We start from the raw sequence: 14204 nt of genomic DNA, 5'->3' as shown, positions 1-14204 counted from the left end.
AATTGTTATGCTTAGTTAGAAAAGAACTTAGTCAACTATTATTAATTTCACAAAAGCATGGATTATGAAGCAAATTTGGTTCGTCTAATGCATTCCTTTGCACACTTTCACTTATTTGTGAAATAATACTTCATCACATTTTTGACACTAGATTGCATTTACAGAAACCAGTTCTGTAAGTAAAATGACCAGAGTAGTTTAAAATGATAGACAATTGAGAGAGGTGGGTGATAGTTGACAACATAATCAAATTGAGAGGCTGAAGATCCTTTGATTTTTAACCAAAACGCCCGAAGATGTTGACAAAAATGTAACTGAGGCACTTGTGTATTGAAACAAGTTTTTCTGAGAAAGGAGTACTGCCGGGGGCTGGAGCACAGCTAATTGGTTTATTTAGCTTTTTAGAGAACAAGCAAATTTTGATAACACTAGCTCAGTATTGGTGGGAGGAAAGATAAAAATTGATAGTATCATAAGGATTTGAAAAAATAAACAGCATATTTAAGTAGTAAGCAACAATCTGAAAGGCCAAGTCCTAATTAATGAACTTATTTGGAGCAGTAGCAGAAGGGATAATTAAGGGTAATGGATTTAATGTAATTCATTTGGATTTTCAGAACATCTGAGATACTGGATTGTAATATCAGACAAGTGGCTGTGGCTGGGGAAGTAGTTGTACACAGGATTGCGACCATACAGGAAAACATTAGACTTGCAAAATATGTAACTCTCAAATGTACATTATGGATAATTAAGGTGGATTTTTGGAAGGATTGAGGCCGTGTGACCTGATCATCTAAATTGGGTAAAGGTACAGCGACACAAACAATTAAAATTAATTCAGGTTAATAAAATCATAAGGGCACAACTGGTTTTACTTGGAAGAACCAAATTTCAAGTTACATTGAACTTGAATAGGTTCCCAGTCTGTGCCAGTCAGAAGCAAGTACCCAAAAGTTCTAATTCCATTTTCCAACACTTGGCCGCAAGTGCACATCTAAACACTTGAATTGCGGGTTTCTGCCTTCACTAACCTACAGGCAGTGAATTCCAGATTTCCATGACCCTCCTTTCTCTCTTTCATTTCCTCTAAGCCATCTACCGCTTGCCTTAAATCAGTCTCCCTGGTAATTGTTCCTTGCCTACCTTAACAAAGCTCCTCGTTTTATTCATGTCCCCCTTCAATCTCTCTAAGAAATTCAACTCCAGTCAGTTGAACCTGTTAATAACTGAAATTGTTCAACACAGGCGACATACTGATAAATCTCTGTATCCTCTCCAATGCTATCAGATCCCTCCTGTAATGTGGATTCCACGCTACTTAAGTGGTGGCCTAGCCAACATTTTGTACAGTTTGATCATAACTTTACTTAAACCCCAATGCCTTGGCAAATATCCCATGTGTCTTAACCACTTTATCCGGCTCCCCTGATAACTTAGGATTGGTGCACGTGCACACCCAGGCCCATTTAATTAATCCTTTGTGCTTCTTTGGGTTCTACCTTTTGTAATCATGTGTTCCTTTGCTTGTTTGTCCTGCCTAATGTATCATCTTGCATTTTAAGTGGATTGAATTCCATTTACTGCTGAATTGGCCCTTGAGTAGCCTATCTATAATCCTCGAGTCACCTAGAACTATAATCCTTATTTATCACCCCAATAATTTTAATGATTACTCCTACTTTTAAAGTCTAAATCACTTGTATTAACCATAAGCAGGAAGCCACAGCATCGTGAAGGAGGAGTGAAACAAATAGTAACAAATGGTGCATCATGATCATGCCTGACCTGCCTCTTTAGTCCATACCTTTTTTGTATTTACCCCACTTTTATTATTTCCCTCCATACTTGAAAAGTTGTCAATATTGTTCAGCCTATATTTAGGAAATGAGCATCCACAGTTCTTTCAGGTAGAGATTTCAAAGATCCACAGAGTTTGAATTTCCCTTCACTTCCAACCTAAGTGGCTGATCCTTTTGAAACGCATGTCACTGCCCTGGCACCCTATGGCAGGGGAAAAATTGTTTGCACTAAAGCCCTTTTAAGTTTTTGTCTCAAATGACCTAATTGACTTAACAGCACTTAAAGCTTGTCTGACTGATCTGTGTTCAGGACAATCTCCTTACGCTGAACTGGTTCCTGTGAGCCTTCATGGCACTTGGTGCTAAGTGTATCCTTGCTTTTTGAGTAGAATAAAACTGTACCCAGACTACCCTGTGTGATCTCACCAAGGCTCCAGATAGTACCTGTAAGACTTTAATGTTGTACTTCTATCTCTCTTGCACCAGAGGTTAACATAGCTTGTACTTAGCTATTTACATGCTGTCCTACATGTTAACTTTGTTCTGTGTACATGGGCATCTGGGTTCCCCTCTACACCACTGCTTTGTTTTCAAAAAGAAAACCAACCCTAATGGTCTGCCTCTTCCTAGAGTTTGCTTATCTGTTAGTCCTTAAGTGATGCACAAAATGAAATTTCATTCTTGGCTTGTGGATGTAGTGGTCGTATCAAACAGTAACCACCAACCTTTTGCCCTGTTGGGAGTTAGAATGCTTTTAACAATGCAAATACACTGCATTTGCTGCTTCCCTCTGACCCACTTTCCCTTCAAGTTGCATTTTCGAAGAACCTCTAACAGACTTGTCAGAAATATTTTCTTTCATCAACTTGTGTTGATACCTGATGGTTTTTGTCTTCCTCCACACCACCTCAGGCACATCAGTCCACAAGCATCTTCCTGCCTGTAAAGATTGATTTATTTGACTTTGTTCAGGCTTGAATCATGAAGGCAACAAGAGACTGTCTGCAGTAAATCAAATTTTAAGTTATAGACATTATTAGTAGTTACCTTGCTTTGATTTTTAGCAGTTAGTAATTGCTCGTATTTTCCAGTTCAGTTTAGCATGCAGATTCAGTACTATCCATCTGGGCTGTCTCCAACACCACCTCAACTTCATCTGCTTCCAGTTGTATAGCAGGATCACTTCACTTGGAAACTTGATGCCAGCCTTTGTGGTTGCAAGTGGCAGTTTATTAACTCCTTCCAAGCCCTGTCCCACAGCATGATCAACTTATTACTATTCTAATGAGCCTAGTTTAGGCAAAGCTTATTTCAAATTTGTAATGTATGCTTGAGCAAATTCTAATTGCTTCTTGTGGGTGTTTGTCCTGTAACTGTCAAGCATTGCATTGTCTTCACTCTTTGCAATCCCAGGGTGTGTCAGCAAGTGAAGCAAAGCTGAGACAAATGCAAGTACTAAAACCTAGATTGGATTACAATTGAGCAGAATGGCGTGATTAAACAATGAATGTGTTTTGATTTGGCTTACTCAGTTGCACAAGCATGAAATGTTAAATTTCTCTACTGATTCCTCAACTGATGTTGGGTTAACTAGCCGTCACTTCTGATTTTCTTTTTGCTGTTGAGTCACCACAGTTAAATTTACTACTTAAATTTATACATTGGGAATGTGCTAACATCAGGATATTTAATTTTTTTTGCCTCCACATTAGTTCAAATGAAGGTTCTTGAGGGATCCAGGAGTGAAGATGTCATGGTGTAACTTTTATAGAGCTTTTGAAACCATACCTGGAGTATGATGTATGGTTTTAATTTTTTTACATCAAGGAAGAAAATACTTGTCATGTGGTGGTGGGGGGCAGGTTGAGTGGGTGACTGCAGCAAGCATTCACTGGGCTGATCCCTGAAGTGGCACAATTGTATTGTTCAGATGAGACTGGGCCTAAATTCATCCTTCATGAATAAAGTCTATCTAATTCAAACGTAAAAATATGCATGGCAGTGTAGATACAAGAAGAATGTTTCTGCTGTTGAAGAATTTGGAGAAAAGATAAGGGACAGTCTTAGAATAAGTGTGCCATTTCAGGAATTGGGTGAGGAAGAATATCTTTAATTTCTCTACTCAAGATAGTTGTTGAGGCACAATTACTAAGAATGTTCAGACCACAATTGGACAAATTTCCACAAATTAAAGATATCAATGGATATTGGTCTAGTGCAGTAAAATGACATTTGGATGAAAGATGACTTCAATTTAGTTGAACATTGCAACAAGTTGGGGGATGTGTGCTAAATGGCCTATTATTGCTCTAAGTTGGTTTGGTTCTCTCTGCTCTGCCCCTGGTGCTTTGTTTTTATTTGCTTACTTATATTTATTTTTTTTTAAATTTCTTGAACCTTGTCCTCGGCACTCCCTTCTTTTCAAAATTGTGATTGTAGAACTGGATGTTAGTTGAGTTTGGCGTGTAATCTAGTGAGGTTTATACTATAGCTCTAGTTCTGATTATTGAAGCAATAGTGTTTTTAAGAATTCTGAGGAAGGGTCACAGACCCGAAATGTCAACTCTGTTCTTCATAACTCTGATCGTCACCTCTGTTCTTCTGCCACACCTGAGCTTTTCCAGCAACTTCTGTTTTTGTTCAGGTTTTTTTCTGGTGCTTCTCTCAATGCTCTTGGTTGCAAAGTTAAGCTTATACCAGAAGAGGGCAGTGTGGTAACAAATTGTCCTTGTTACCTTTTTTAGTGTATCATGTATGATTAAAACAAACCTGTGCTGGGGTTCAGTAATCCTGGCATTGGACTTGTGACTACTCTGAAGTCAAGAATAAATAACTTGTGAAACCAGTGTCATTTGAGAACCAGCAGCTTCCAATTTGGAAAATAGTTCTTGCACCTTGTTTTCATGTATGCGTGGTGTTGCTCCTGACGTCCTCCTGCTCCCTCCATTGAACTGGTCTTGATTCCCCTGGCTTGATAGTTGAGTGGGGGATTTGCTGAGTCATTAAGTTGCAGATTGTGCTAGAGTACTGTTGATGGCCCACAATATCTCATGGATGTCCAGCTTTGAGTTGCTAGACCTCTTCACTTTGTCTGGTTTAGCCTGGTGATAGTGTCATGCAGCAAACAGGGTGTGCTGTATGTGAAGGCAGGGCTTGGTCTCCATAACGATTATGCGGTGTCACTCTTATTGGTGTCATAGACAGATGCATCTGCAGCTGGGAGATGGGTAAGGATAAGGTTGAGTATTTTTCCCTTGTTTCCTGCCACCTGTTGTAGACCCAGTCTAGTAGCCATGTGACTTTAGTCCTGTGGTAATATTTAAGGGCATCTCGGAATGGGCAATAATTTGGGTCTTACAGTGTCTTCTAATAAAGGAGCCAAGTGCCTTTCACCCCTCTGACTGGTGGGATATGGGACCGACCAATCTGTCCCCACAAACCAATGGCAATGTAATTTCTGTTTGCAAATTTGAAGCATTCTAGTTTCTTATTGCTGTGTATGTTGTTCACTACCAACAAAGCAGGTTGTTGTAGATAGTCATCTGTTAATCTGGAACACCTTTCTATGCTGGAGACAGTTGGGAAAGGAGTTCACAGTATGTAATTCAAGCAGTGATGTAATTCTCAGTGTACCTCACTGAAGTTCAGAAAGCCACTAGCATAGACAAAATCTGAAGGACTACTTTAATACTTAGAAATTGGACTAAAGTGGATCTGTTTTTAAATGAGGCATTTGCAAGGACAACTGCATGTTGAGAAGGCAAGGAACTTGGTTCTTGTTGTGAACCATGCTTGTGTAGCTGAGTGTCTTATCAATGTGTAAGTGCATACGGGTTTTTTGCAAGTGAAGGTGATTTGCTTTGTGGATTAGAGGTATCAGTGGCAATGGTCCCCTGTGCGTATGTTCCTTGATGTCCTCCCTTTGCTCAAAACTTGCAAATTTTTAAATTCACTTGTGGGAGATATAATTTTTGGAGTTGTTGCAACTTAAGATTTTGTTACAGTAGCAGCTTGGTTGTTGAGAAGTTTAGCTGGAGCTGTGGAGGATTTGAACCAGAAGATGGCATTGCAATAGTGAATTCTTCCTGCTGCTGCCTCTTCAGTGTGATATTGGATTTTATGCAGTTCAAGACTCCAGCTAGGCCTTCACAGTAGGGATGCTTCACAGTCGGAGCTGAGGTGAGAGGGTCTGACTGTTTAACTGACGGTGCAATGTAAAAGAGAAGGAAAGTGGAGACTGAAGGGAGCAGGAGGGGTGGTTAATATCATACCATGCTGTCAGTCATTTGGCAGCTGATGTGTTGTCTGCCTTGAAGTAACCAGTTTGCACTTGTGTTTTGATGTTTTTTTATCTGCCTTGTTTCAATGCCAACACAGCTTGGTTAAGCAGGGCTTACTATTGCAGGCAGTCTAGTGCACCCTGTTACCAGCTGAAGTCAAATATGATCTTCAAGCAGGTTTTTAGGGTATCTTCAGAGCATTTCTACTAGCCACTCTGTCATCTTTGGTTGATTGGCAGTAGAATGTAGGCCAAAAGGTCAATGGGTGGTTGCAGCATTTTGTTGAAGTGCAGATTGTGATATTTGAAGTTTTGAGCATGACTTAAAAACAGTCATATGCCGGTATCTTGCCTTTCTTCTGGCCCATTTTCCGTCCGGACGAGACTTGAGGATGGCCCAACAAGGACTTTTCGAACTATATTTCGGGCAGCTTGTACTGTCAACTGGTGGAATCCTTTTGGCTAATGGCCATGGGGCAGTTGCTCAGATGTCAGATGACCATTGTTCCCTTGTTCACCTCCATTTGTTAGTTTGCGTTCCTTGTCAGAAGAAAATATAATTCTCCAAACACTACAACAGTATAGTGCCTGAAATCTTTTTTCAAAAGGCTAGTTAATATTGCAATTATTTAAATGAGTCTTTTTACTGTGCACTTTTTTGGAATAAAATGTATTGTTTGTGTGCTGTATTTCCTGCCCTCCACCCAAAATATCTCTCTTATTCGAGATAACATGGTGTGAAGCTGGATGAACACAGCAGGCCAAGCAGCATCAGGGGAGCAGGAAAGTTGACATTTCAGGTCGAGGCCCTTCTTCAGAAATGATAATACCTTTTTTATTGCTGCATTAAATAGTCTCCTAATGTCCTTACAGTCCTGGTTGTCTTAACCTGAGAATTAGTCACAATTGACAGATTTCTTTCCACTTCTTGCAAAATGTTTTTTGCCCCCACATTCAGCTATGTATTTTCTTGATGTTCTTCTGACCTAACTTACTGATGACAGTCATTCATTGGCTGCATGCTGCTGATATAATATTCGCAAATGAAAATAGTTTGGGCTCTAACAGTAGGTATACTTTAATTTTCTACTTTTGCCATGTGGATGGCGTCTTAGATGCTTGCCTGCTTTATCTTTGCAAAGTGCTGTGCATTAGAGGCGTTGCATTTCTTGGTGTAAGAATGTCTTAATTTTCTGGCCAATGTCAAGTTTTTCCACTTAGGCTCTTCTTTGTCTTGTGCGATCAGTGCACCCTACCCTTGGAGTTCTGTCCCTGAATTTTGTCTGAAACTCCTGACACATTTTTCAAAAACACTCTCTCTTTAAAAACCTTCAGCTAAGTCTTCAGTCACCCCTTAACTCTGATTCCTTGTTTCCTGATCTGTTTTGATCCACAACCTGAAACATAGGAATTTTAAAATCAGTTGTACAACACAAACACCCTTTAGTTCAACTCATCAATGCTGACCAGACATCCTGAATTCATCTAGTCCCATTGGAGTGTTTGGCCTGTATCCCCCTCAGCCCTTCGTTTTGATGTACCCATCCAGGTCCCTTTTTAAATGTTGTAATCATACCAGCCTCCTTCGCTTCCTCTGGCAACTGATGACATACACGCACTACCCTTTGTGGAAGGTGCCCTTTCGACCCTCACCCCCTCTCCTTCTATTTATACCCTCTAGTTTTGGGCTCCCTCGCTCTTTTGGGGGAGGGAGAAGGAGCCTGTTTACCTTAGCAATGATTTTAGAAACCCCTGAGAAGTCACCCCTCAGCCTCTGCCCCAGGGAAAATAGCTTCAGCCAGTCCAGCCCCTCCCTTTTGCTCAAACCATCCACTCCTTGTAAATTTTGTTGTTAAACCTGAGGGTTCAGACATCTTTGCTATTGCAAAGAGACCGGAATTGGACGCAGTATTCCAAAAGTGGCGTAATCAGTGTCCAATGTAGGTGCAACATGACTTTCAACTCCTGTACTCTATGCACTGACCAAAGAAGGCAAGCATTCGAAATGTTGCTTTCACTACCCTAACTACCTGTGACTTTACTTTTGAAGGAACTATTAACCTGTACTCCAAGTCTTTATGGTTCAGCAACACTCTGCAGGACCTTTATGAAGTGCAGAAGTCTTGCCCTGATTTGCCTTTGCAAAATGCAGCACCTTGCATTTACCTACACTGACTCCATTGGGCACTCCTCGGCCCATCTGATCAGGTCTCATTGTACTGAGGAAATTTTATTTGCTGTCCACTACACCAGCAATTTGGGTGCAATCTGCAAACTTGCGAACACAAGAGGAATGGCTCCTATCAAAATCATGAATATAAAATGTCAAAAAGCAGTTGATCCAGCACTAATCCTTGAGGTACACTGCTAGTCACAGGCCTCTGAACAACAACCCTCCAACACCATTGTCTGCTACCTTCAAGCCAGTGCTGTATCCAAATAGCTAGTTTCTGTGGATCCCATGATCTAACCTTGCTAACCAGCCTACCATGTGGAACATTGTTGAATGCCTTTAACACCAGGAAGATAGCATCCACTACTCTGCCTTTATCAATCTTCCTTGCCATTTCTTCAAAAAAACTGAAAGTTAGATAGCAATTTTGCATGCATCAGCCATGTGGACTATTGCTAATTAGCCCTTGCCTTTGCAAATATATATAAATCCTGTCCCTCAAGGTCCTCTCCAATGACTTTGTTTCCGCTAATGTCAAGGTCACTGGTCTATAGGTCCTGAATTTTTCTTACCGCCACTTTTAAACGATGGCACTATTTCAACCCTCCAGTCTTCCAACATCTCACCCATGGCTATCGATGATACAAGTGCCTCAGGAATCCCTTTCCTAGCTTCCCATAAAGTTGTGGGACACAACTGATCAGGTCCCACGGAGTTAACCATCCTCGTGTTTTAAGATGTCTAGGACCAGCATCTCTAATATGGACACTTTGCAAGATATTAATATTTATTTCAAGCTCACTAGATTCTATACCCTTAGCTGCCCCTGTGTCAGTTTATTTTTCACTTCCTGCCACAATGCCTTGTACTCTTAGACTTTTTAAGAACAAGCCATCTCCCAAATGTTTCAATTGTGAGTCCATAAAGCCTTTATATTGCATCCTGAAATAGTCTTTCCCATTATTGAAAGGGTATTCATTCTGCATTTGTTCAAAATAATTTTAAGTGGGTGGCTTGCATTAACTAAATAGCATTTGGAAGTAGAACTAAATGTCTTTTCTGCCAATTAGAGTTGATAATCACATCAACTTAGTTGATGTATGTTGCTAATTCTAAATTGAGTCTCACCTGGGTCCTCCATTTTAATTCTGATCAGATGAGCTCACTTTCATTTTTGTGCAGGTTTGGGGAATCATTGCATACAAAGTGGCCATTCAGCTCATTGTGTCTGCACTAGCTTAAACGAGCCACTGCCGATCCATGTTAACTTTAAATAAGCTGAGGATTTCTTAAAGACCAAACTGGCAGTGAGTTCAAGACACTCAGTACCTTTCTAGATAGGAGCTTTTCCTTGTGCCCTGCTGCTAATCATAAGTCCATGCCCCACCAATTGCATGTCTTTCACAATGATAAAAAGGTTTGCCTAAATGCTCTATTGATGTCTCTCATTTTGTACACCTCGATTAAATTGTCCCCTTGCTGCTTCTCTCCCAAGGAAAACCAGCATAATCCATCCAACCTTTTGAATATGCTTAATATTACAAGCCTGGCAATGTCTTGGTAAAACTGTCTCTTCAGAGAAAGAATGCTCTTCCTGTAATCGAGCCAAAACTTCACCACTGATTAGGACATTAATTAGGCCTTTTTATAGATCCAGCATTATCTACATGTTTTATAATTCTATCCCTTGTCTGGTGAAAGAAAGCATTGTATGTGGTGTCTTTGCCATCTCCTCTCCCTGTACTGTCAAGCTCTGAATTGCAAGCCAGGGTGGCTTGCTTGCTGTTCCTGTCGACGTTGTGTTTAATGTGTTCCATTACTTAAACAGGGTGGTTATATTGACTGTTTTTGAATCTACTGGAACTCTCCTGGAATCCAATGAGTTGTGGATATTTTGAATAAAATACAGGCTGATTCTGGCAACATGTCTGCCCTTAGTCCCATTAGCCTCTTCTATTTTGACCCTTGTGATAGAGAGACTATTACAACAGGTTGTTTCCTGTCAATATCTTGCTTTTCTTTGTGTTTGTATTGATCTTTATGATGGACAACACTGTGACACTTCAAATTATAGAATGTTTCCTGATTGTCAGTTCGCTGTTTGCAAAGAGTTGATGTCCATTCTGCATTCACTGAGCTAGTTTTGTATACAACTTAGCACATTCCCCTGTAACCTACTTTTTTTCCTGACTGGCCTACCATATGGGACATTGAGATGACTAATTAACATCATAGTGATGACATCCACAGCACCAATCTTAATTGTCACTTTGTCAAAATTCAAATGATTTTAGATGTTACTTTCTCAACAAAATCACCCTCCTGATTTAACATGCCTTTTTAATTGAGCTAAATTTCATTATTATTGGTTCCAATAATTTGTTGACCTCCTGAGATCAGGTTGACTGGCCTACAGTTATTTGGCCTATCCTTTGCATTCTTTCTGAATGTTAGAAAATTTAGACTTCTAATCCTCAATACACTACCTGCAGTTAGTGAGGATCAGAAAAGAATCCTTGGAGCATCTATTATTTCCTCACTTCCTTCAACAGACCAGCTACAAATCATCTAGCCTTGATGATTTCCTCAGCTTCAAAGTGGTCTGTCCTTCACTTTTTTAAACTCACTCATTTAGTAATGCTTGGCACTCCTCATTAACTAGAATGTGCACTTCCCCCTTACTTGTGTATGTGGAGACCAACTAATGATGAACCCTGCCCACATCTTGAATATACAAGTGGCCGTGTATACCTGGCTCAAACATAGGCCTAGTTGTTTCTTTGCTCCTAAATCATCTTTGGATTTTCTTTAATTTTACCAGCCAAATTCTTCTATTTCTTTATGCTTTTTGCACATCCTTTTTAATATCACCCCATCTCTAAGCTATTGCATATATTACGGTTATTTCAGATTTTCACGAGCTCAATTTTTTTTGCTTTACCATACCCTATGTACTATGGGACAATTGAGGCTCTAGATGTAGTAGTAGTACTACTATCCGATTTGTTTTGTGGGGAGATTGTTCACATGTTGCCTATAGAACCTCACTTTGGATACTGCCTGCAAATTAGCCACTGACCAAGAACAAAGCAATACAATGCAGTTACAGGCCCTTTGGCCAACCAAGTCTGTATGATGCCTTGCTAAAGTAAACGTTGTTGTCTTTGTGCTGACTGTATCCCTCTACTCCCTGTCTCTTATCTGTCAAGATGCCTCTTAAATGTTGCTATTGTATCTGTCTCCTCCACTGACAGCACATTCCAGACACTAACCACCCTTATTTTTTTCAGAAAATAAAATGCCCCCTTTCATCACTGATTTTAATTGGTCATTTGAGAATATCCCATATGTTAAGCCAGTCAGCAGGGGAGAAAAAAGGCATGTAGGTTACTGGGCCATGTGCTAAGTTGTATTACCTTCAAGCTGTGTTTGAGTAATTGACATTTCAAACCTAGAAAAATGACTCCAACTATCAACTGTGTCTCAAACTTGCAAACTTCTATCAGGTTGCCCTTCGTCCATGGTTCATGTGAAAACAAAACCAAGTTTATTTAATCTTTCCTTTTAGCTCATGCACTCCAAACCAGGCTACATTGGTGAATTTTTTTGTACCCTCGTGTCCAAATTGTTCTAGCTAGTTTTGTTTCCACGCTATTCACTATTCCAAATGTGGCTTAACTAAATCTCTGTGCAAGTGCAACCTGCCTGCCAATTTCTGTACTTGATGTTCGAATGATTGAAGGAAAGCATCCCATATGCGTTGACCATCTTATCCACTTGGATTTACTACTTTCAAGGAACTGTGGACCTGTCTGCTTAGATTTTTGTGTGTTGATGCTGCCAATTACTGTATACCTCCATCTTGCATTAATCTCCTGAAATGCATCACCATGGCATTTGTCCAATTGAACTCCATCTGCCACCACTGCTCCCAAGTCTGTAGCCTTTTTCTGTTGCATCCTCTGGCAATTCTCCTCATTCTCCACAGCTCCTCCAATCGTTGTCTGCAAATTTACAAGCAGGCCACTATATTTTTTCTGCTTGTCATTTTTATATAAAGGATTTGGAAATGCATTCTGACACTGATCCCTGTGGAACACCACTGGTTGCAGATGTCCAGTCTGAAAAACGTTCTCCTGTATTGGCTGCTGTGATTAGTCAGTTTTGTATCCATCTTAGCAGTTCACTGTGGATCCCATGACTTAACTTTTTTTTGTATCAGTCTGCCATGAGGGACCTTGTCCAAGGCCTTGCTAAAGTCCATAGAGAACAGCTACCAGACTGCCCTCATCCTTTTGACAATGAATTAAACCTGTGTTTCAGCCATTCCATTAAGGTCAATGATCTATTCTAGGTTTGTAATTTCAAGTTAGTGCGTAGGCTGATCAGAGTGCTGACTTGTTAGAATTGTGAATTTCTAAATATGGAACTTGTATTGGAACAAGCAACAGATTCACTGTCCATCAAGATTATAAATACATTCTATGTGGCTTGAATTGGTTAATGTAATGAATCAAAATTAAATGACCAACAGTGATTGGCCATATGATTTGAACACCCATTTTGAAATCTAATGAGGGTTCTGGAAATAAATTGAATTACTGGCTTCTTGAACTTTAAGTTAGATCATTTGAATTTTAACATTGCATACATTTTTCAGTGGATTTTTGCAAGGATGTATTAGTTTAGTGCTTCAGGACCACTCCTTCCAAGCTGAAACAAGGACTTCCCCTACATCTCCGCTTGAGGAGCTACCAATATGACTTCTCGACTGGTGGGAATCCTTGTGTGGAGAGGGAAGCAAATGTCAAGTCTAGCCTGTTTGTTTACAATATGAACTGTGCTACCATTGTGACCCTGAGCTGGCCTTCAATGTTTTATCCCTTTACAGCTATATGACTACAACATTCGTTATTGAGGCCATGGCAGCAGCCAATGCACACTTGCGTTGGAAAAGGAGGGAGAGGCAGAGAATAGTAAGTACAAGAGAATTTAAACTGTGACTAGCATTAATGGATAACTTTAACCTAATCTAGCCATGATACAGAACAAGATCTAATGGAATGCTGATATCTTTATTTATGTTGTTGCTTTGTTGAAAATTGAAGCTGTGCTTTGTTGAGACAAGTGTTAATTTGGTGTTCGAATTAATTCGAAGTATGTTCTGGAGTTAAACCCAGTCCTCTGCAAGTGTTTGAATACTGTAACTGAAAGAACTTCTGCATGTTGACTTCGAACATAGTACGTAGAATGGTACAGCACAAGAACAGGTCCTTTAGCTCGTGATGTTGTGCTGCATGATGCCAAGTTAATTGCTTCTGTTAGCTGTTAGTCCATAATCCCTCCATTCCATGCATATTCGTGTGCTCATCTGAGAGTCCCTTAAACACCCCTATCATTTCTGCCTCGATCACCACCACCCATGGCAGTGTTTTCCAGATACCCACCACTGTTTTAAAGTAAATTACCCCTCTCACTCCTTAAACTTTTCCCATGTCTCGAATGCATGCACCCTAGCATTAGACATTTCTGTTCCAGGAAAGAATCTGACCATCAGCCCTATGTATGCACCTCATAGTTGTACAGATTTCTCTTGTGTCCCGTCAGCCTCCACCGCTCCAGGGAAAACAAACCAATTTGTTTTTGTAGCCTGTCCCAATAGTTTGTGTCCTCTAATCCAAGCAGGCATCCTGGCAAACTCGTCTGCACCCTGTCCAAAGCCTCTACATCCTTCCTGTAATACGGCAACCAGAATTGAATGCAGTTCTCGAAATGTGGCCTAAGCAGAGCCTTTATGAAGCTACAAGATGACATCCTGACTCTTGTACTTAACTCCCCAATGAATAAAAGGCAAGCATACTATGCATCACCTTTACCAACCTATCTAGTTTTGTGGCTACTTTCAGGGGTCTATGGACTTGAACCCCAAGATCTCTCTGGACATCAATGC

General features: G+C 40.2%; 1 protein-coding gene across 1 annotated transcript in view; it reads left to right on the top strand.

Moving 5' to 3' along the window:
- Window positions 1-14204, top strand: part of tmem104 (transmembrane protein 104) — a 168285-nt gene that overhangs the window by 15020 nt on the left and 139061 nt on the right. Inside the window, exon 4 of the mRNA XM_048555163.2 lies at window positions 13146-13230. Coding sequence (XP_048411120.1) covers window positions 13146-13230 — 85 coding nt within the window. The remainder of the gene's footprint in view (window positions 1-13145; window positions 13231-14204) is intronic.

The sequence above is a fragment of the Stegostoma tigrinum genome, chromosome 22, assembly GCF_030684315.1.
Source record: "Stegostoma tigrinum isolate sSteTig4 chromosome 22, sSteTig4.hap1, whole genome shotgun sequence".
Lineage (NCBI taxonomy): Eukaryota > Metazoa > Chordata > Chondrichthyes > Orectolobiformes > Stegostomatidae > Stegostoma > Stegostoma tigrinum.
This window is presented reverse-complemented; position numbering and strand designations above follow the sequence as displayed.